General features: G+C 54.9%; 1 protein-coding gene across 5 annotated transcripts in view; it reads left to right on the top strand.

The window, feature by feature from the left end:
* Positions 1–23,347, top strand: part of SHISAL1 (shisa like 1) — an 85,680-nt gene that overhangs the window by 42,487 nt on the left and 19,846 nt on the right. For 3 of the 5 annotated variants that reach the window (XM_017850041.1, XM_017850043.1, XM_017850042.1), the window contains exons 4-5: positions 2,209–2,526; positions 12,715–12,807. In XM_017850041.1, coding sequence (XP_017705530.1) covers positions 2,209–2,526; positions 12,715–12,807 — 411 coding nt within the window. Of the gene's footprint in view, positions 1–2,208; positions 2,527–6,736; positions 6,893–12,714; positions 12,808–23,347 lie in introns of those variants that run through there. The other 2 variants (XM_017850044.1, XM_017850045.1) reach the window with 2 other exon arrangements.

Genomic DNA, 23,347 nt, shown 5'->3' with positions numbered 1-23,347 from the left:
CTTTCCCCGTCTCCTCCCTCAGCCCCCGTGGCTGCTGCCATGGGAACCACTGAAGAAAAACCTGGCACTTAGAGCAATTCTGTGGGGGCTGCAGGAGGGAGGGTGCTGGGGAAAGCAGGAGGGCCTGGGGACTGGAACCAGGCCTGCCTCCTCAGACTGTGGTCTGCAGGGACATCTACCCCGGGGATGCCTGCCCCAGCATGCTGGATGGGGCCGCAGGCCTCTTTTTCCTGGAATTCCTGGAAGTAATTCCATATCCAGATGCCTCCAGGAAAAGCTAGACTCTCTTTAACAGACTCTCTTTAACATAAGGCTGCTGGGGCCTGGCTGTCAGTCATTTACACCTTAGCATGACTGAGCCCCTCAGTCTGATGCAGGCTTCATGGTGGTGGAGACTGGGAGGTGGGGGCAGGGAGGCAGCAAGGACCCCCAGCGACCGGGAGCTGTGGGATTACAGCGACAAAGCCCAAGTACCAGCCTGCGGTTGCTCATGGGAAGTGCTCAGGACATACAGAGGCCTTCCATCCAGAGGCTCCCAGGCACCCGAGCAGCATCTTCAGGCCAAGAGCTTGGCCAAGTGAGGGGAGGGAAGCATTCCAGGCAGAGAGTGAGAGTGAGTTCCCCAGCCCTGGACTCAGCCCTGGTCGGAGCCACAGGAGTCCAAGGGAAGCAGCCCCCATCTTCCTACAGAGGCCGCTGCTGGCACCCGGGACTGACCTAAGCCTGGGAAGATCTGGAGCCTGGAAGTCGAGACTGAGAGAGGCCTAATACTCATCTCCTCCAGGCCCAGAGACAGGCAAGGGTTTTCCCAGGCCACACAGCAAACCAGGCAGAAGAAGAATTAGAACCAGGCCTCCAGGCTCCGGGTTGGTCCATTCCCCCAGCCTCAAACAGGATCTTAAAGGATCTGCTGCCCCCAAGACCCCCATCTGGGCAGGAGCCGGGTGAGTCTCTCCCTGGGGATGTGCAGCGGCGGCGTGTGCAGGCCGGACACTGGCTCCGTTCATACCTCTCGACACCAGAAGCGCACACCCACCCAAACACATGCCTGCAGCAGGGAGCAGACGGAGGTGGCACCGGAGTGATGAATGGATCGGTGACTTCAGGCCGTCACAGCCCCGGCACACACTGTTAGGGCTCAGCAGCCCCAGCTGTAGCAGCAAGCCCAGGACACCATCCACCCTGGGCACACAGTGAGGGAGACTCGGACCCTGGCCCTGGGGAAGGGTGTGGAAGACAGATGTGGCTCTAGGTGACAGGAGTTGGGTTTGAGGGGAACTCAGGGCTATGGACCAGAAGACAGGCTTGACCCAGCCATGTAGGAGGGTCAGGGTGTCCGGAAGGCTTCCTGGAGGAAGTGATCTTCGACAAAGGGCCGGTGGGAGGTAGGCAGGGGAGGAAGGGGGCAGGGAAAGAAGGCACAGCCTGTACCAAGGTCGGTTGCTGGGAGTGCAGACCCTCTCTGCAGTGGAGTCGGTGGATGCTGGGAGAGCCAGGCTTCACAGCAGGCTTCCAAACCCAACAGTAACATTGGCCGCCTCTGCCTGAGGAAGGCAGAGCAGCCCTTGGTAGGGAAATGTTGGGCAAATGAGTAAGAGAAGTGAGGTCATGGGGCCCGGACACCCCCAGCCTGGTCGTGTGGAGTGAAGGGGACCCCTGGGGGAGGCTGGAAGGGGGTCTGGAGGGCAGAACCTGATGCCTCTGCCCTTGGTCCAGCAGGATGGGGAGGACCTCCATCCTCACAGCAGGGGTGAGGCAGTGAGAGCATCCTGGGTGTCAGGAACAACGTAGACAAAGGTGGGGCGGGGGGTGGTGAGCAGGGGCACCTGCAGGAAGGAGGGAGAGGGCAGGCCAAAACAGCACCAGGTAAAGGAAGAGGCTATCATGTCCTGGGAGCCCCAGATGCCAGCTCAGAATTCCCCACAAAGTACCTGATTCTGTGGGACTCACAGGGATCCCAGCCCAAGGGCTAGGGGTCCTGGAGGATGCTCAGGTGGGGACCAGGCAGTGGATTCCAGGGAAAGAGGCGAACAGGGCAGGCAGAGGAGAGGGAGCCAAGGCCTTGCCCTCCAGAGGGGCTCAGTACCCTCCTCCCTGGGACCACAACATAGCCCCCAGGCCACATTATCTAATCAGTCCCACTGATGAAGCTGGCCCGAGCTGGGCTGCTCCCCTCTCCTCACTTACTCCCTCTCTGTTTGTTCACAGCAATTACACCGCCTTGTTGGGAGTGTGGATCTATGGCTTTTTCGTGTTGATGCTGCTGGTTCTGGACCTTTTGTATTACTCGGCAATGAACTACGACATCTGCAAGGTCTACCTGGCACGGTGGGGCATCCAGGGACGATGGATGAAACAGGACCCCCAGCGGTGGGGGAACCCTGCTCGGGCCCCTCGGCCAGGGCAGCGGGCCCCACAGCCGCAGCCTCCCCCAGGCCCACTGCCGCAAGCCCCCCAGGCCGTGCACACGCTGCGGGGAGATGCTCACAGCCCACCACTGATGACCTTCCAGAGTTCGTCTGCCTGGTGAGTGGCTGCAATAGAGACCCAGACTGATGTGGGTGATTGTCTTTGGAGAGCTTGGAGAATACGCCATCATTCTCGCCATAGTGTTTGGCTCATTAGGTACCCAATTGTTTGCTTAGCTTGCTGTTTGCCAAGAAAAGTTTCAAACTGTCATGGGTAGCCTACAACACATACCTGGACAGGAAAGTCAAAATGAGAGGTGGAAACAGAGCTTAGAAGCAAAGCTTGCAAGCGCGTTGTGCTTAGAGCCCAGTGTGAGAGCTGGAAACACTAAACATTGAGTGGAGTTTTGCGTTTCCTAGTTGTCAAGGCAAAGGGGAAAACCGGATGGCTTTCTGAGTTGTAAATCTGGCCAAAGGATGCAAATCAGTCTGTCCAGGCAGATTTTTCAGCATGAGGTTAGAAAATACAGATGTTACTTGGTTCCTTATACGTACATGCCTTGTGTGGCATGAGGGGTACTAGCGCTGACTCAGGCAGGCTGTTCAGGAAGGAAGGAAGGAAGGAAGCCAGCCAGGGAGGTGGCATCTCCAGGGTTGGTCTTGTGGGGTGGCTGCTCAAGGGTTATGTTCAGATCTGAGCTTGTCTACAGCAATTCCCATTTCCGCCCAGTTCCGGTATGGTGGGAATGGGCCTGACCTAACCCCAGGCGGCCCTGGGTAGTGCAGCATCTAGAGTTGGAAGGGGAGAGGCAGGGTCTATGCGTTTGGAGCAGGAACTCCCTGGGAGGCTGGCTAGCACCAAGGACAGGAGCCAGACTGAGGGTCGATTCCCAGGTCCAGGGGTAGAGTGAGAGGTTCAGACGCTCTGTGAGGGCTGAGCTGCAGCCATGGGCACACAGGGCTCAGGGCACATCATCCAGGGACATCATGATACCAAACCCGAGTTGCAAGATCCATCCCAGAATCCCCCTGCTGGAGGGGTGCAGGAGTTTGCCACACAGTGACCCCTGGGTTCACATCCAGGAGCTCTGAAGGCAGTCTGACCTGGGTCTGAGTCCTGGCTCTGCCATTTACCTGCTCCTTGATTTCAGGCACGAGATTTCACCCTCTTAACCTTCCAATCCTTGTGAAGGAGGAGTGGGTAAGACTGCCCCCTCCCAAGGGTTAACTGTGCCCTTACCTGGCACATAGTAGGTCCTCAGTTAACCCTTGCTGCCTCCTCTTTGGAGGCAGCAACCAAGCAAGTTAGTGATCGTTCACATAGCTAGCAGGTAGTGACCTTTTCAATAATGAGTGTGCCTTAAATAATTAATAAGATATGCATAAATCAGCTTGTGCTTATCGATCGAATAATGATGCCATCAATCACACAGGAGACAAAGACACAGCCCTGTGTGACTCCGTTTGACAAATGCTGGCTGAGTCCTGGGGCAGGGGTCTGTGCCAGGCTCTGAGGAATGTGGAGGTGATGGGTAGAGAAGAAGCCAGCCTCCACCATTGAGCAGTGGGGACTCCAGAGAGCTACAGACAATAAAATATCTGTTGGCAGGACCCAATAGTGGGGTGTTCTGAAATGTGAACCCCTTGCAACAGACACATCTCAAGGGTTTGCCAAACTGAAGATCCAGAGCCTACTGACCAGGCATCTCTGAGGGTGATGCTTGTAGACACCACAGCTCGGGAGGCACTGGAAAATGTCTATAAGAGCCAAGCTTTTTGATATCTGAGAATCTTCTGTTTAAAACGGTGGTCCTCCCCCACTCCCACACCTTTTGCGTGCACGTGCATTTGGAATAAATAGCTCACACCTCCCTGAACACTTGATGGTGGATGTCGTGAGCGCCCTGCACTCAGCTGTTTTCCTGCCTCGGCCTCAAGGTCCTCCATTTCCTGTCTCACTGTGCTTGCTGCTAACAGCTCCCCCATCTCATACTGCCCAGAACACTTTTGCCTGTCTCAGCAGCCATTCCCACCCTACCCCGTTCCATGTTGCTTGTCATCAACAAGCACACACTGTGCACCTGCTGTGTGCCAGGCACTGTGCTGTGCCATCAGGATGCAGAGAGCTTGCCAAGCCTGCAGGGATTGCACGGAGCCTGAGTGGGCGGCTGAGCTCCAAGTCCAGGTGGGACACATTTCCTTTTGGAGCTCAGAGGCTCCTCGTCTTTCCTGACTGTCCTGAGTGCAAGCTCAGGAAGGTGTTCCCATCACCATGTGAGTGTGAAAAGGGGTTGTCAGAACCCACAAGGGTGTGGTGCAGGATAAGGGAATAACCAGTCCCTGGCTGGATTCACGGGCACCGTCCCACTCGTGCTGTGCTCTTTGACATGCAGCATGACTCTGCGTGAGGAGCTTGCTTTTTGGGCTTCAGTTTTACCAGTTGAGGAACCAAAGTGAGAGGGGGTTTGATCTGGAAATCAGGGAGGAGCCTCCTTTTCTGCCACTCCAGGGTCCTTCCGGCTGACCCAGGACGTCTCCAGCATTGTAGCTCTGACTGTAACCGGACGAGGTCCCTGGCCCCAGACGGCCCAGCCTCCATGTGGTGTCCCAGTCAATGGAACACTGCTGGGCGCCCAAACAGGCATTACAAGCTCTCTCTGCAGCTCTTCTCAGTCACACTGGAGAATGTCCAGGCAAGGAGTGTGGGCCAGGGAGGCTCTTGAATGCTCATCAGCCCCTGGAAAGGCTTCTCTTCCCCTCACAGCCCTCTCAGGAGCCTCCTGCTGAGTGCCGCTGCTCCCCAAAATCTCTCTTCACCTCCAGAAGTCTCCTGTGAGCCCAGCCTCTGTGGCTTCTCTCTCTTTCTCCCCTGCCTACCCCAGCTCTTTCTCCTGCGAATGACTCCAGCTTCTCCAGCTCCTCGGGGTCCCCCGTGCAGGGGCGGCAGGAGGAAGACAGCTGCAGACACACCCTCATCCCCTGAGCTCCTGGAGTCTCCTAATGAGGCTCAGCCACTTCTGGGGAGGCTTAGTGGGACCCAAGCAGTGGGTCAAGGACCACCTTGGGGGGGACAGAGGCAGGAGGCCAAGGCAATACCAGGACAGGGCAGGCAGGCGATGCCAGGGGAGGTGGAGGCAAGGGGCAGCTGTGCTGGAAGCCAGGACTGCCTCAGTGCCCAGGAGTTCCCTGCCCCTGGCTCCCACCCTGATTGCCGCAGCGGTTCTGATGGGTGCTCTGCAGCGGGAGGGCCCGTGGTGGGCGGGGAGCAGATCCCAGAGCTGGGGCAGAGGAGTAAGCTGGGCGACTGCTGGGTCCAGCCTAAAGGCCCTCGGCTCCCCAGATGAGGCCAGCGCAGCCTCCCCTCTCAAAAACCCCTTGGGTTTGGTGGGTGAGGGGCCTGAGGCAGCCCCCAGGCCACCGCACAGCCGTATTGAAGGGCCTGGCGGCAGTGGCTCGGCCCCACGCAGTCCCCGCATCTCAGTCCCCACAGACACGCACTCCATCAATCGCTAGAAATGTGCTTTTCCTGCCAGCTGGCCCGGCAAACGCCAGGTGCTGCCGAATCACATGGCCAGGCAGGTGGGGCGTTGTCCCCTTCCTTGCCTGTGGGATTTATAACTGAGTTAGGAGCCAGCAGGGGCGTCGAGAGGGGTGCAATGGTCACAAAGCTCAGCCGCCTTCGTTTAATTTCACGGGGAAGCGGGGCTTTCCCTCCACTTAGTAGATAATGAACTCAGACTGTGAAGTTTCTTGCTCAGATTCTCTGGACTGTCTTCTCCGGCGACCCCAAGACTCTGCCCGTCATTTCCTCCTGAAAGTAGTCAGGACAACCGCTGAGGGCCCGGAGCCCAGTATGACCCAGCAGGCACCCCAGGGACACAGCACCTGCGACAAGGTGCCTTCTTCATCTAACAGTGTCTCCCTCGCACGGCGGGGGTCCTGGGTTTTCCTCCCAGGCGCAAAGAGCCTCTCTAAGCACACTCAGTTCACAGTGCGGCAGGAGGCAGCACTACCCCCTACACACACACACACACACACACACACACACACACTCACACATGCTCACACACTCCCACCTGTATTCAGCCCGACCGGGCCCTCCCACCAATCCCTGACCTGACCTCACTCTCTGGACTTTCGTCCACCTGCCAGACTCTCCGCCCTTGTCAGTTGTGCAATGGTGTGCAGCTCCCACAGCCAGAACTGCAGCCCGACTCAGGGCCCCAACACATATTAGCTGCTCAGCAAATGCCGTGCAAGGGATGCAACAGGAGCATCAGCACTGGGGGTCCAGGACACGGTCTTGGCTGAGCCCTCTCTCTCCTCAGGTGGTGGGCGCTGGTCCCCTCACACTGACAGCCCAGGTCTCACTTCTGCAAAAGGAGCAAGCAGTGGAGGGGCCAACGAGAGGAGCTGCTATGCCCCTGGGATTAAGCTGGGGCCAAGAACGTTGCCACGTTCCTGCCACATGCTGTGCTGTCTTCATCACTGCGGCTGTGGCCGGGGTCCTGGGAGGTACCACTATCATTGTCGTGATGGTCGTTATTGTTGCTGTCTCAAATCCAGGGCACAGGCAGCAGCTCCCAGTCAGACACACCCACCTGGCCCCACCAGCACCACACAACCTGCCTGCCCCAAGCCTCCTCAGCCGGAGCCTCAATTCCCCATCTGTAAATTGGGCAAGCCTGGCCTCACAGTGTAGTTGTGAGGACCTGATGAGGGGCCGACACCCTCCTGGGACCCCCAGCTCCACTCCCCATTGTCCTCACCTCCCTCCCTCCCCCATCCATCCACATTCCCATTTCTGAGAGAGGGCCTCGGCTGCCTCCGAGCCTGCTCCCCAGCCCTTGGTGGCCTGACCCTGCCTCCCGACCTGAGCGGCCCCCTCCTGAAGCCTCAGGCTACTGTTCACCACCCTGTAAGACCTGCAGGGCCCAGCAGAGAGTGCTGGGAACCATGCTTAGTGCTTGACTTTAGACACTGCCCCCCTTGGTATTTCCATGGACTCTTGTAACTCCCACCCTGAGGATTGGGCTCAGCAGGTCGCATCATCACCTTGTATGGATGAGTGAACTTGAGCCCAGGGAGGGTCAGTGACTTGCCCAAGGCCACACAGTAGATCCATGGGTTTCAGCCAGGGTTTCCCCAGCCCATGTCAAATCCTGAGCCGACTGCCACCTGGCCCCTGCCTATCTCAGAGCCTGCCCCCACCTCACTGCCCATGCCTTCCACCCCAGCCTTGACCCCTCACATCCCTCGCTGATTCATACCTCCTTGCTTTTGACTCAATTCTCTTCACAGTGTGCTCTGTCCCACACCTCCCTGGGGAACTTCTATTCATCCTTCAAAACCCACCCTGAGGTCTAGGGGCTTGGGTGGAGATGGGGGATGGGGAGTGACCTGAGGAGAGGAGGCTGCCCAGCTCCAGCTCTCCCAGCCCCGAAGCCCTTCCAGGCTGTCAGAGTTCAGGGAAAAATTCCCAACTTGGCTTAAGGGGATCATGTGTGCATCTCAGATCTTAAGGGGCATCCAAATCCCCTAGGTCTTGTTGGGTTTGCAAAATCTGATGCCTAATGATGGGGTAGGCCTGGGATTCTGTATTTATAGCAAGTTCCTGGGAGATGCTGATGCTGCCTGTGGGGCATGCAGGGACAGGGCAGAGTGGTCATTAGAGCCTGAGTGCCTCTACAGCATTGGCTCCATCACCCTGGGCCCTGGGGACCTCAGGCCACCTGGAGAGAAGGGAGCCCAGCAGGGGTGGGGAGATGTCCAGGGTTCCTCTCCATCCATTGGCCTCTGCCTATCAGCAAAGCCCCAGTACCACCTTTTCTCACCTCACTCTCCCTGCACCTAGAACCCCTCAAGCTCTTTGCAAAACTCATTCATCCTCTCCTGTGAGGTCCTAGAGTTCACCCAACCCCAGAACCTTCTCCTGCTGAAACTCAAGCATCGTGTTCTTCCCAGCTCTGCAGCCAGAGTCCTTGGTGTGTGGTTTCTGCAGGGAGGGTGCCAGCCAACAGCAAGAAATTCCAGAAAATGAGGAGACTGAAAAGGGAGATGACCAAATATCTTCTTTCCTTGGTGTAACGTCAAATACCAAGGAGGCTTCTGTGATTGGAATTCAGAAGACAGTTGGTGTCCTGAGTGGGGACGGAGTTGCAGCTCCTTGGGGGTTCCAGCTGGACCAGGAAACTGGGCTGTTCCCTCCAGTTCCTGTCTTTTCCCAACTGGGGCCTGAGAGGGCGCATGTTCCCTCCTTTACTGGCTCTCTAGGCTGCTTTCCATTTGTTTGGACAGCTTGGCAGAAACCCTGGAGGATGTCCATTCATCAGTGTCACTCCACGGTGGTGGGTACCATGGGCGGCAGGTGGGGGGTGACAGAAAGGCTCAGAACCAGTGACTCCACCTGCTGTGTGTCCTCGGACAAGTTGCCGGCCCTCCCTGAGTCTCAGTGCCTGCCCTGGATGGTGATGGTGATGAGAGGTCCTGAGGGTACACAGGGGGACTGCAGGGAATCTCCTCCTCCTGCTCACGCCCTGGTGCCCAACTCTGCAGACTCGCCGGAGTGCAGGCTACAGTCCCAGACTCTAGGAACCCTCCTTAAGCCAAGGCCTATGCTGCTCCGCCCGCTGTGTCCTAGACATGGCTGACTGTGGCCCAGCTAGGATCCACATCACCACGACCCATGGAGGCCCCTGAGGTGCACCAGGACCCCTGTGGCAGCTGCAGAGTTTCTCCTCACCTCTTCTCCTGGGGAACACAACTCCTTGACCCCTTTCTGCACCCCCAAAAGTTCAGGGGGGGGCATTAAAATCCATGGAGAGGCCGACCGCCCTGAGCCAGTGCACAGGCTGTCCCTGGGGGCTGCGGTCCTGTTGCTTTCTTTATTTCCCACCTCCTCCTACTCAGCACTCCCCCAAGGGATAGTCACAGTTTCCTCTGTTTTTCTGCTTCATTTTCCACCATAAAGGTGCCCCTGCTTGCTGGAGGACTGTATTAGTCAGGGTTCTCTAGAGGCACCAAACTAATAGGAGCTATGTAAAGGGGAGTTTATTAAGTAGTAGTAATTCACACGATCACAAAGTCCCACAGTAGGCTGTCTGCGGGCTGAGCCGCAAGGAAGCCAGTCTGAGTCCTAAAGCTGAAGAACTTGGTTGGAGTCTGATGTTCAAGGGCAGGAAGCATCCAGCACAGGAGAAGGATGGAGGCTGGGAGGCTAGGCCAGTCTCACCTTTTCACATTTTTCTGCCTGCTTTATATTCAGGCCACGCTGGCAGCTGATTAGATGGTGTCCACCCAGATGAAGGGTGGGTCTGCCTTCCCCAGCCCACTGATTCAGATGTAAACCCCCTTTGGCAACACCTCACAGACACACCCAGGATCAATACTTTGCAGCCTTCAATCCAATCAAGTTGACACTCAGTATTAACCATCGCAAGGACACTGCCAGTGTGGTAACCAAGTGACCTCACCAGCATCCGCGGGGCTCCGCGTCCTCCAGCCTGGCCGGTCGTCAGAGCAGTGTTGTCATCCTGCACATAAAATGGTGTGTCTTGGGTTTTTAATTCAACATTATGTCCCATCAAGCCTCCCGTGTGATGGAAAAGTGTTCATAACCACCACTGCAATGGCTGTGCTAACTGTCCAAGGAGACAATGGCCCATAATTCAGTGACCCACTTCTGCCTTAGGCCATGGGGATTTCTAATTTTCTACCCTGAAATGGTTCTCTTTTAGCCTCTGTGAGCACGCTTCTGTCTCATGCCCAGGGTCCTTCAGCCTCCAGGAAGAGAGGGTTTCCAGCTCTCCGGCACTCCCTGGAACCTCCACAGGGTTTCCCTCCACATGCCCGCCTAGGAGGTGTGGCCCAATGATCCAGCACTCACCCTCCAGGAAGCTGGCCTCTGTTTGAATAGCCCCACCTGCCATGAAGCTTTTTTGATTTGTTTGCAGGCAGAGTAGTTGAGTTAGGAGCAAAGGCTCTTGGAGGCAAACAGAACTGGATTCAAATCCCAGCTCCCCTGTTTTGAGGTACCTGGAGGGCCTCCAGCAGGTAGCTTACCCCTCCTTACCAGGACAGTGGGTGACAGAACTGGCCTCTCAGGTTTTGTCTGCTTAAATGAGAGGAAATACGGAAAGGCCCTGGCATGGAGCAGCTGCTCTGCAAATGCTCGGATCCTCTCCCAGGAGCCTTCCCCACTGTTCACGGCTGTGTCCAAGACAGTGCTCAGATGTCCCAGGGTTCACAGTCCACCAGACTAAGCACTGGTCAGCCAGGGGGAGGAGCAGCTAACACAAAGAAAGGGTTTCAGTGGATGAATAGGAGTTTGCCAAAGTGGGGAAAGGGGATCCCAGCAGAGAGAGCAGCATAGGCATAGCCTCGGAGGAGGGAGAGACTGAGGGGAACCGGGGAGCCCCAGGTCCTCTGCACCGCAGGGTCCTGGATCCTGGCCCCTCATGGCTGCCCTTCTTGCTCCTCTTTGCAGCTCCAACCTTATCTCCCCGATCTTAGATACAAGGGCTTCTCCCTTTAACTTCTCTCTCGTCTCCACCCATCCCCTGGGGACCCCACCTGGACCCACAGCTCCAATCCTGTCCACCTTCCCATCTTTCTCCCTGGTCTCTCTCCCCTGAATCCAGATCTGCTGTCATAGCAAAGCCTGTGTCCTTAAGGGCAGCTCTTGGATGTCCCATAGATGTGGGGGACCAGCACATCCATGTCCCCGCTGCCTCCCAGCATCTCCTTGGCTCCTCCCTTTCTTTCCCGCTTCACGTGTTCCATCAGCAATACCTTGAAAATGAAGCCAGAATCCGCCCCACACCCACCCCTCTACTGAGATCAGCCCTCCTTGTCTGTCTTCTCTGGCCAGGAGGGAGGCAGCCGCCTCCGCATGTCTCCCTGATACCAGCCTTTGTCCCCGACAGCAGCAGGGTGATCTTTTAAAAACATTAAGTCAAGACCCACCAATGGCCTCCTTCACACTTAGGAATCAAAATGCTTTCCTTGGCCAACAACGTGATCTGACCCCACCCCACCCCGCTGTCCCTCTGTCCTCATCTCCCCACACTAGCACTTGCTGTAGCCATACCTGCTGTTCCCTCCACCCAGACCTCTCCCCTCCCAGACACCAGCAGGGCTCACTCCTCCCTTCCACAGCCCCTGCTCAGAGTCACCCGATCAGAGGGGCCTTCCCTGGTCAAGGTTTACAAAATAGAAGCAGCCACCTCCGCCAATCACTCTGTCCCTTTGTCCTCCTTTACTGTCTCATCGTGTGCATTGCCGCCTGACATCACGTTGGCTTTGTGGCTTTGTGCCTGTCTCCTCCGCTGGATGGAAAACCCAGGAGAGTTGGGATTGGTGTTTCTTGTGCTCAGCTGTGACCCCAACACATAGAACAGGACCTGGCACATAGTAGGTGCTCAATACATCCATGTTGCATGAATGAATCTTCCTGCCCCATGCCTTGTGCACAGAAGGCACCTAGACACTGTCAAATCAGTGAACTGCTTTATTACTGTTAGTAACCATAGCTCCCATGTATTGAGGACTTACTGAGCTAAGCAGCTGCAACCAATTGTGCCATTTAGCCTCCCCAGCTGCACTGCAGCTTGGCCATCCCGAGCCTCATTTTATGAAGGAGACACCAAGGCTCGGAGAGAGATTCCTGGGAACTGCACGGCAGCTGAGCCAGAATTGGAACCCAGGTCTGGTGGACTCCAAAGCCCACATCCTTGTACTGGGAAGAGCAACGTCTCTGCCTTTACTTCACTCCCTGTGAGAGCTAACACTGAGATGATGCCACCCCATACTGGCTGCATAGCTGCCCTGTGGTTGTGGGTTCTCTGTGCAAGGCAGGTCTCACCCATCCCCGGGGCAGGACCTCAGGGATCCCCCAAAGCACCTGAGATCTGGCCTGCAGGTGTCAGTGAAACAAATCCTGTCTGATGTGGGCCCAGGAGCCTCCCGAAACTCAGCCTGGCTTCTGATCCGCAATCGGCCCCTTTGCGGGCTGCCAGGCAGGGCTTTAAACGAGGCGATGGTGCCAGCTTGGTGTGTGCTCGGTTGGGGTGCGTGGTTGGTTCTGTTTGCTTTCGGGGTTCGTCTTTTCCCCTGCACCATTTGTGAAGGTCTTTCCCAGCCCTGGGAATCTTTCCGGGGGCGGCAGGTGTACTCATCTTTTCCACCTGGCAGCTCCCCACCCTCCTCTGCAAACCACTCCCCACCAGAGGAGGGCCTGGCGGAACAGAAGGTAAAAACGCAACACCCACGCTTAGTTCTAATACAAGTTTACTTCGAAACCTTCTAGCTGTACTCTAGCAAACCCGCAGAGGGGTGAACTGCGTAGCTTCGAATCAGAGCTGAGTTCAGATCCTGTCTACGGGCCAGTGGGCAACTGCAGGTAAGCCACTAGCTCCCCTGAGCCTCAGTGTTCCCATCAGTACAATGGACACAAGTGGCCTTAGGTTGTGAGATGATTGTTAGGACTGGAACAGAGCCTGGTCTGTGGCATGTGCCTCAGGAAATGCTAACTGTGATTAATGTTGCGACTAGTATTTGAAGAGTAAAAAAATAGGAAAAAAGCCGCTCGGGTTCCCGCTCACTCACAGCTATAACTGCTTTGCATTTTCCTCCCTTCTAATGCACACCTGCTTTTGCGCGTCTCTAATAATGGTGTGCCTTCTGATTTTATTCTTCTGTTGAATCAGCAATGACCCTGTGATTTTACCTGACCTTTCTAAATACCATTTCAGCAGCCACACAGTTGTTCAGATTCCACGTGTGGGATTCATGCAGTCATTTCTCTACCATGGGGCGTTTATACAGCATGTAATGTTTTTATTAATATGATGACAAATAACACCAATCCCAGCTCTCCTGGGGGCAGGAGGAGGAGACATACTCCAGAAAACAGCAGACACCTTTGTGAGTTTGTGGCCTTTCCCTTTCTGGAATGATTTCCTCCGGATAGATGCCAGGCAGGGAGATTCCTGAGTCCAGGGGGGTGACAGTTTTATGGGTCTCGATTCCAGCGCCAGCCTCATTCCCAAAGGGCTGGTGCGGCGAGGCAGCTTTTGAGGTTACTGGATTTGGGGCTCCCTCTCCAGCATGGGGTGCCTCCATTTCTATACAGTTTGCATTTTTTGAGATGGAGTCTCATTCTATCACCCAGGCTGGAGTGCAGTGGTGCGATCTTGGCTCACTGCAGCCTCCCTCCGCCTCCCAGGTTCAAGTGATTCTCCTGCCTTGGCTTCCCGAGTAGCTGGGATTACAGACACCCACCACCACGCCCGGCTAATTGTTGTATTTTTAGTGGAGACAGGATGGGTGGCGGCGGGCGGGGGGAGGTTCACTGTGTCAGCCAGGCTGGTCTCGAACTCCTGACCTCAAGCGATCCATCTGCCTCAGCCTCCCGAAGTGCTAGAACTACAGGCCTAAGCCACCGCACCCAGCCTGTTTGCATTTCTTTGGTGGTTTTTGAGATAAAACACCTTTCATTTCATTTGTTAATTAATTGTATTTCCTCTCTTGTGAGTTGCTCATTTATTTTACTGCACCCCCAAGACAGTTGAGGTTTGAAACCATTTTCATAAAGCAACATTTATCCCCCACGTTTCAGTTCCTTGGTGTTCTTGGTCTGGGTACATCCCTCATTCTGTTTACTTAATACATTTTTAATTGACTTGAAATCAAGTCGTATTTGTAGAAAACTCAGATTTGCTCTAAGCAATACCATCGCTGGTTTAAGAGTTGTATTTTTCCTAATTCGCATTAAAACAAGCAAGTAAACATTATCCAGTATGAGATGGGGCTACATCACACTGGCTCAAGAGAGTTCAAGTTGTAGGAATTATGGTAGCCTGTTGTTAAACACAGCCACTATTGCAAATTATATAAACATGCAATTAAATACATTGTGTTAAACACACAGGTGATACATACTCAAAATGTATCACTTCCTAGTTCTTTTGCTACATTTACAGTCATCTGTGCTGGTGAGGTCATTTGCATCTGTTGTGTCTGCATGGTGGAAATCTATCAAGTGGTGGCTACTTGTATCTCTTTCTGTCTTTGATTCAGTGACAGCACCAGTATTTACACTCGGGAAATTGGCAGCACGTGTTACAAATCAGGGTTTTTCTCTGCCTGGAGAATAGGTTGTTAAATGTTTACCAGCTTGCCCCTGCGCATAACGGTTCAAATGCTAGTATATTTACCTCCTCACATAATCTCGCTTGCTCCAGTGGTCTGTGAACATTGCTGTGGGAAGCCAATGTCTTTTTTTTTTTTTTTTTTGGAGACAAAGTCTTGCTCTGTTGCCCAGGCTGTAGTGCAGTGGTGCTATCTCAGCTCACTGCAACCTCCGCCTCCAGGGTTCAAGCAATTCTCCTGAATTAGCCTCCTGAGTAGCTGGGACTACAGGCATGTGCCACCACGCCCAGCTAACTTTCTGTATTTTTAGTAGAGATAGTTTTGCCACATTATTCAGGCTGGTCTTGAACTCCTAAGCCCAGACAATCCGCCTGCCTCGGCCTCCCAAAGTTCTGGGATTACAGCCAATGTGTTTCTTAAGTGCACATGAAAACAGTGACCTAGTGTTTCCAGGGACACCCACAGACAGGCACCCAGGGCAATGATAGCCAGGGCAAGAGGCAAGCTGGTCCCGGGAGGCCAATTCATCGTCCCTTTGCAGCTCCTGGCCCTTTCCCAGGCAAAGGAAGCAGGGCAGATGAGGAGGCAGAAAGACTGGTCTGACCTCTGTGCCACACATCTGGGTCTTTAGTGCCACCAAGGAAACGTCTTGGGCATCCTCTTTGCAAAGCCTCCAACCCTGTCCTCCTCTTTCTCTGGAGCAATCCGTGTTCGTTGTATGGATACAGCCCAGACGAGATTAATTTACTCATGTATTCGGCAAGCATTTATTGAGGGCTGGCCGCAGGCCATGCCCCGTGTTAAGTGCTGGGAACAGAAAGACAAGAAAAGGCCGGGCCTCTGCCCTTAAGGAACTCTGTCCGGTGATGTGTGGAAAATCCATTCTGACCCTGCCCTGGCTTTGCTTGGAAAAATCAATGTCTTCAGCCAAAGGGTGAAGATTCCTTAGGGAAGGTTTTTGGAAAAGTCGTTTTGAAGACGCACTTCTAGAATGCACTAGACCTAACACAGCTATTTGGAGTTCAGATGGAGATTTTGTGTCTCTGGGCCCAGGGTGCAGCTGTTAGGAGAAAGGAAACTGCTCCCATTAGGAGCTTGGCAACATGGCACACCTGTTTCTGGGGATGTGCTGCCTGCAGCGGGCATCTTACAAGCCCCCTCCTCGGAGGTGACTCCTATAATCCTGCCCCGGGAGAGACCCGCACGGCTCTAGCCAGCCAGTTTGGAATCTTTAGTTTGGAAGCTTAATTAAAATGCCCTAACGCAGTAACTACTGTGCAAACAAAGATGCCAGCTTGCGTGAGTAATTAACAAAAAGACACTTCCACAAAGGCCCAGGCAAATCTGGGGGCTCGTGAAGACGCCTCCAGCTCGGAGGATACTCCTTTATGTTGATTTGACGGGAATTCCACATAATCACCCTCCCGGCTGCAGCAAGAGTAATATGGAAGGAGCGAGATCACCCTGCAGAGAGAAGTGTGGTTGGGCCAGTGGCAGTCATGTTCCCAAAAAGGCAATTTAGTTCAGGGGCCCTTAATAGGGCTGGCTCCCAGATCAGGTGCTGCAGGGCAGGGCGAGTGGAGAAGGAATTTATCTCCATTGGCCTCAGTCAGGGAGGACCATGGATTCAACTTTATTTCCCCTGCTATTAAAACCCTGGTCTTAACTGCTGAAATATTTCCTTCCAAGGATAGATGCTTGTTGGCGCTGCAAATGTCTCCCAACATGGGCATTTTGGCTCCTGTCAAAATGATGGAAACCAATGCTCGCCCACGGGCTGGAGGACGCTTGCTCCCTGCTCCTCCTAAGCACGCTCCAGCTCGGACTTCCTGTAGCTTCTCAGGTGCCCCAGAGGGTGCTGGGGGAGAGGGGGACTTGTCACCTATTCCATGACAGCCACGGCTGCTGTGTCCCTGCCTGGACTCTGACTGGTACTGTTGTCACTTATGTTTCTAAGGGACATGTCCTTGTCACCCTGCAGGGCCTCAAGCCCAGATGTGTCCCCCGATCAACATGTACACTTACTGGAGTGTCGCTTACCTCCTTCCCAAAGCCATGATTCAATCCATGGGACATCTCACCATTGATGGCATCCAAGAGGGAGGGAGATTTGGGACTCAAGTCTGAAGGGTGGTTAAGATGGGAGAGAGTGGTTCCATTTGTTTAAGGGAAACATGGAGCCAGTGAAGCGGGGGGACTTGGTCTGGTGGGGGTTTTGGTGAGAGGCCACTGCCACCCAGCTGACAGCAGCCAACCAGCAGGAATGGAGACAGGGAGGCCTGGGGGGAGGCCATCACTGTGCCCCAGGCAGTGGTTGGGGGGACACACGGCAGTATTTTGGACGTAGTGCAGGCAGGACCCACAAAGGAATTGGATGTTGGAGGGGCACACTAAGGATGAGGACAGCTCGAGGGTCTGATCCAAGAGACATGTGGTGTTGCTGCTGACCAGGAAGGACGGCACTGGAGGGGCGGGGCTGGGCACAGGGGTGTGCATTGTTACCACCATGGGACGCCAGCACCAGGGGAGAGGCGGAGAGGGCAGAGGTGGGTCCTGAGGGGCTAGGACAGGTCACAGGTGAGTAGAAGTCTGTGTGGCATGGTGTGTGGTATGTGCATTGTGTGATGTCTGTGTGGCATGGGGTGCTGTGTGTGTGTTGTGAGTGTGTGGTTAGTGTGTGTATATTGGTGTGTCTGACAGTGTGTGGTGTTCTGTGGGAAGGTGTGTATATAGTTAGTGTGGGTCTGTGTGGCATGGTGTGTGTGCTATGTGTACCACTGGCATCTGTGTGACATGGTGTGTGTATGTATATATTGTGATGTGTGTGGCATGGGGTGTGTGTGTGTATGTGTATTGTAGGTGTCGTGTAAGTGTGTATGTATCATATGGTGAGGGTCTGTGTGGCATGGTGTGTATGTAAATATTGTGTGGGTCTCGTGTGGCAATGGTGTGTGTATGTATTGTTGAGGGTCTGTTGTGGGCAATGGTGTGTGTAGTGTATTATATTCGGGTGTCCCTGGGCATGCGTGTGTGGCATGGTTTGTATGTGTATTCGTGGGTGTGTGGCGTGTGTGTGTATACTATTGTGAGGGTCTATGTGGCGCCATCGTGTGTGGCATGGGGTGTGTATGGTGTATTGTGGGTGGTGTGGCTGTGTGTGTGGTATACTATTGTGAGGGTCTGTGGCATAGTGGTGGCATGGGGGTTGTGTATTGTGGGTGTGTGGCGGGTGTGTGTGTATATATTGTTGAGGGTCTGTGCATCGTGTGTGGCATGGGGCTGTATGTGTATTGGGGGTATGTGGCCGTGGTGTGTGTGTATATATTGTGAGGGTCTGTGTGGCCATGGTGTGTGGCATGCGGTGTATGTGTATCTGTGGGGTATGTGGCGTGGTGTGTGTGTATATACTTGTGAAGGGTCTGTGTGGCCATGGTTGTGGGCATGGTGTGCATGGAGCTGACTGGGGTATGTTTACTGTTCTGGGCAGTAGAAAGGACGTCAGGGAAGCAGCCCCAGCACCAGGGACAGGCCAGGAGTGCAGAATGCATGGAAGCTGGTCAGGTCAGAGCCTGCGCTGAAGGAAGCACGGAGATGCAAGGGCACCAGGGCCTGTGGGACCAGGAGCCGATGATCAAGGCCACAGTGCACACAGCTCTGGAGGCAAAGGACACATTCATTTCACAAGGATCAAAAAGCATGGGCCAAGTTTGGGCCCCAGTCCAGGACTGGGGATACAGAGTGGATCAGTCCCCATCCCTGCCCCCAGATGCTTACCCATACCCATTCACCTCACCGGTTTCCCCACCCCGGCCCCTTGGCAAGCCCCTACTCATTCCTCAAAACCTCGCTGAGGTCACGCTCCTTCCCGAGGCCTCTCACATCCTCTAAAAGACCACTCTCCCCACTTTCACACAGTCAGAGAGCCCCGCGGCCTGTTTCCACTGGACTGGGTGAGGGCAGGACTGGTCTGAGTCTTCTGGGGGGTGCCAGTGCCAGAGCAGAGCCCTGGGCTGGGAGTCCCGGCATCTCGTTCCACTCCTCACCCACAGACTTGCTGTTTAGCCTTGGGCAGGCCATGTCCCTCCTTGGCCTCACTTTCCCCTTGTGTAAGATGAGGGAAGGGACTGAGGCTTCTAAGCCATCTTTCAGCTTAAAACCTCTTTGACCTTCTATCTGGCTAATGGAAGCACTGATCGGGGCAAGAATGGATTTGAAAAATGCTTTGAAAAATTCATAGCAGGAGGCAAAGAAGAAAGAGTCTTTATTTTCATAGCGCGGGAGGCAGGAGGAGTTATGGACAGAGGTTGCCAATGAAAAGGACAGCATCTCAGAGCACTTTGTGGCATTTAATGTCTAATGCATCCTCCCATTAAAGCAGTGGCATCAAATATTTACCAAAGCAGCATTAAAAATTAACCTTTACCATGGGGATGTATAAAGGCCCTAAGTTCCCTGAGAAGTGTCCGAACGTCAGGAGGGTAAACTGACAGGAAGGAAGGCTACAAGCGGGGCGTGAATAATGGAAGCCCCCAAAACTGACACAGCTGCCTGTTGACCCCACTCCCAAAGCCAGGGCAGACTCCGGCCCTGTCTCTGCAGAGGCTCCCAGCCCTTCAGAGACTCCCAGAGGGCCTGCAGGATAAAGACAGTCCCTCAGCTGGGCATCCACAGCCTTCTATGGCCTGGCCCTGTCTCTCTGGGCAGCAGGGATCTGTAGGATGGAAAGGAATGAGCCTGTCAGAGTTGGAAGAGACTAGGGGAGGAAGTGGGGAGTAGTCCAGGCACTGGAAATAGTATGTGCAGAGGCACTGAGGCAGAGACAGCCGTGCATCCATCCATCAGAAGGGCAGTCAGGTGGGACGAGTGTGGGGGAGGAAAGAATGTGGGAGGGGATGGGTGGGAGAAGCCAGGAGGTCTGACTGTGCAGGGCCATGGTGAGGTGTGGGCTTCTCGGTCCAGGGACGGGGTGCCCTCGAGGAGAGTGGCAGGATGCATTTGCCTTTGGGAAGGGAGCTGGGAGTCCGCCAGAGAGGCTGCCACTGTCCCACGAGCTGTAGCCATGTCTGCGGCTTGGCTGAGGGTCATGGTGGGGAGGGGCCAGCACCAGGGAGTAGAGTCCGTGGGATTGGCCAGGGTCTGGGGTGGGGGGCTGAGAAGGAGGTGGGGGTCCAAGGAAGATGTCTGGGACCCTGGGCTGAGCAGCCTGGGAGATTTGCCAAGATGGGGACCTTGGGGCAGACATGGCTTTGGGCTCAGCAGCATGGAGTGTCTTGAGTTTGAGATGCCCCGAGAGACCACTGCAATGGGCCTGGGGAGGAGCAGCCCCCACCCATGGCAGGAGGAACCCCAGGGCGAATGGGGTCTGGAAGCTGCAAGAGGATCAGTGCAGGCGAGGGGCGTGGGACCTGGCCTCGGATGTGGGCTGCGTGCCCTGCCCTCCGCCTGTCGCTCCTGTGATGTCCCCTGCCTGCCATGCCCACATCCCCATCCCAGGTACAATCCGTGGGCTCCAACAACACACCGGGCACTGTCCTGTCTGCCAGGAGCCACTGGGCATAGCTGGCATCAAATAGCTTTGTCATCCCCACCCTACCGCCTGCCTTTTACATAGCTGGGATGCCTGCCAGCTTCTTCCTGAAGGAAAGAAAGTTTCCATGTTTCATTATTTAGATTATGTGGCGCCCTATAAAGCACAAAATAATTCTCATTGTCTTCAAGCAGGATCTTTATTTTGGTTTTTCCTGGAGACCAGGGGAGCAGACTGGGGCGCGGAGCTGACTGGGGTGTGAGGGAGTTTGCAGAGGACAGCCATTTCCCCTGTGCTGCCACCTCGCCAGTGGCATTTTTCTTGCCATTTTGCTGGAAACCCGTGCTCAAAGAGGCCATAGCACCTGTCCAAAGTCAAACAGCCAGGGAGAGGCTCTCCCAGAGCACCTACAACGTGCCCTGGCCTCCCAACACACACACACACACACCAGAGCCCCCAACACACAGCCCCCCAACACACACAAGCCCTCCAACAAACACACCCCACTGCCTCATCCACTCCCCATCCCCATCCATCTGGATGGCCCATCAAGATATTTTGCTGAAGACAAAAATTCCCTCAAGCATCTCCGCAGCCGCACTTTGAATATGTTCTCTCCCGATTCAACAGAACATATATTTCTTGAGTGCTTTCCGTGTGTCAAGCTTTGTTACATGCACTATCTCATGTCACAGAAATCTCCATGCAGCAGATGAATAACTGAGGCAGGTGGAGATGGTGACTTTGAGCTAAGGCTGAATGAAGACTGGTGCATCCTGGGGTCCTCTGCCAGGTGCGCACTGAATGGCAAGGCCAGGCCTGAGCCCTCACTTGCCTCCCAATAACTCTGCCCTGAAACAGAGAAGGGAATGAAGCTGTGATGCAGAGAAGCCTGATCCAGACACCAGCTCACTCTGGGGGAACCCACACATCCCTGAAGGATGGGGCTGGTGCCAGGGAACCCCCAGAGCCACGCTGGCACCAGTAGGAAGAGGAAGCAGGAGGCAGAAGGAAGACCTTCCCAGGCAGCCTGGCTCTACAGCAGATTTGCTGGCCTCGGTAAGAAGGGAGCTCCCCGTCATTGGGGTGTGCAAGCAGAGGTCAGAGGCTCATTCCCTGAGGATAGAGTAGAGGGATGTCCAGATGCACAGTCTCCAAGATCCTCCCTCTCCCCGAATCTCTAGCTCTGCCCTGAGGCCTTGTATTAGCCAGCTGGTGCTGTGTAACAAGTTACCCCACAAGCCAGCGGCTTAAAACAGCAAGCATTTAACCCTTTCTTTGAGTCAGAAAGGTGTAAGTCAGGGTGTGGCTTCGCTGGGTCTCCTGGCTCGGGGTCTCTCAGGAGGCTGCAGTCAAAGCATGGGCTGAGACTGTGGTCATCTCAAGGCTCTGCTGGAGAGAATACATCTCCTAGCTCACTCAGGTGGCTGGTGGCGGGGTCAGGTGTTGGCTGGGGATGTCAGTTGCTCACCAGGTGGGCCTCTCCACAGGGCAGCTCATGGATGACAGTTGACCGCCCAAAAAGAGGGCTCTGGGAGAGAGACTTCAAGGTGCAGAGCCCGGTGGAACCCACAGTCTTTTTGGAGCCTAACCTTGGAAGGGACATCCCATCCCTGTCACTTCTATCCATTTGTTACAAGCAAGCCACTTGGCTCCGTCCCCATCCTTTGGTCTCCCTTGGTACCAAAGGAGGGTGTGAGTAGCTGGAGCTGGAGGCCGTCTTGGGGCTGCGTAGCACAGGCCTCAATGTAGAATCAGAGCAGGGGGCTATGAGCAGCAGCATTTTACAGATGGGACTGAGGGCAAAAGGGAAAAGTCAACACTGGTGTCTGTGTGTTAAGGTCTCTGGTGTGTGTGTGTGTGTGTGTGTGTGTGTTGGGGTCTCTGGTGTGTGTGTTGGGGTCTCTGGTGTGTGTGTGTTGGGGTCTGTGTGTGTGTGTGTTGGGGTCTGGTGTGTGTGTGTTGGGGTCTCTGGTGTGTGCGTTGGGGTCTGGTGTGTGTGTGTTGGGGTCTCTGGTGTGTGTGTGTGTTGGGGTCTCTGGTGTGTGTTGGGGTCTGGTGTGTGTGTTGGGGTCTCTGGTGTGTGTGTTGGGGTCTGGTGTGTGTGTTGGGGTCTCTGGTGTGTGTGTTGGGGGCTCTGGTGTGTGTGTGTGTTAAGGTCTCTGGTGTATGTGTTGGGGGCTCTGGTGTGTGTGTTAAGGTCTCTGGTGTGTGTGTTGGGGACCTCATCGAAGGTCACACGGCTTGTTAATTTCTGGGTCCAGTTCAGGTTGGGGCCTGTAGGACTCTGGTTAAACATCTTGGGCCACATTAGAGGCCTCCCATCCCTTGCCCAAGGTGCCCCGTCCTGGCAGAGAGCATCCCTCAGAGCGCGGAGGGTGAGCAGGGAGGCAGGCAGGGCTCCAGGGACTTTGCTGCATCTGCATCCATGGACTGACATCCCCTGAGATTGACCACATCCGTCAGGACACCCCAACTGTGCCCCAAATCCCTGCACATTGGACCCAGCCAGGAGGACAGGTCTGCAGGGGACGGGAAGGTGTGTCCAGCCACTAGAGCTCACACCACACCTGCTCTGTCATTTACTCAGCAAACTCCCACAAAGCTCTCCCATGTGCCAGGCTCTGCACTGGGCTTGGAGAGAGGCTGCCAAAAGGAACCACCATTGAGAAGATCTGGTCCCCAGCAGGCCTCAGGTCTCTTCAGCTCCTCCCTGGGCAGCATGGCCCTGAGTCTCACTTTACCCAACTGTAAAATGGAGTCATCGTCTCTGTTTTCCTCTCAGTGAAGATGCAAGAACTGGGCAATCTCACGGGTCCACCAGGGCGTTGACAAGGCAGGTGCTGGGGCAGAGCACTCTGCCCAGGAAGCAGAAGATGAAGGTTCCTATCTTGGCCCCAGCCTGGATCTGTGCCCATTGCATTGTGTGGATGCACCACACTGTGTTTCTCCATCACCTTTTCAGGAAACTTGGGTTGTCTCCACCTTCCAGCCGTTATCAGTAAAGCTGCGTGAACCTTCACATCCACGTGTCCTGGTCACACACATCTCTCTTGGGTATTGTGTGACTGTCCCGTAGCTGCTGTGATAAACTATCACAAATGCAGTGGCTTAAAACAACACAGATATAGTCTTGTACAGATCCGGAGGACAGCAGTTGGAAAGGAGACTCATGAACACCTCATGGCAAGGCATCAGCAGCACAGGGCCCTGCTGGAGGCTGCAGGGGTGGGTCCATTTCCTTGCCTGCTCCAGTTCCCAG

This window comes from Rhinopithecus bieti, unplaced genomic scaffold (assembly GCF_001698545.2).
Source record: "Rhinopithecus bieti isolate Rb0 unplaced genomic scaffold, ASM169854v2 scaffold_33210, whole genome shotgun sequence".
NCBI classification, from domain to species: Eukaryota; Metazoa; Chordata; class Mammalia; order Primates; family Cercopithecidae; genus Rhinopithecus; species Rhinopithecus bieti.
Note: the sequence above shows the minus strand (reverse complement) of the source record. Positions and strands in the feature narration are given on the sequence as shown.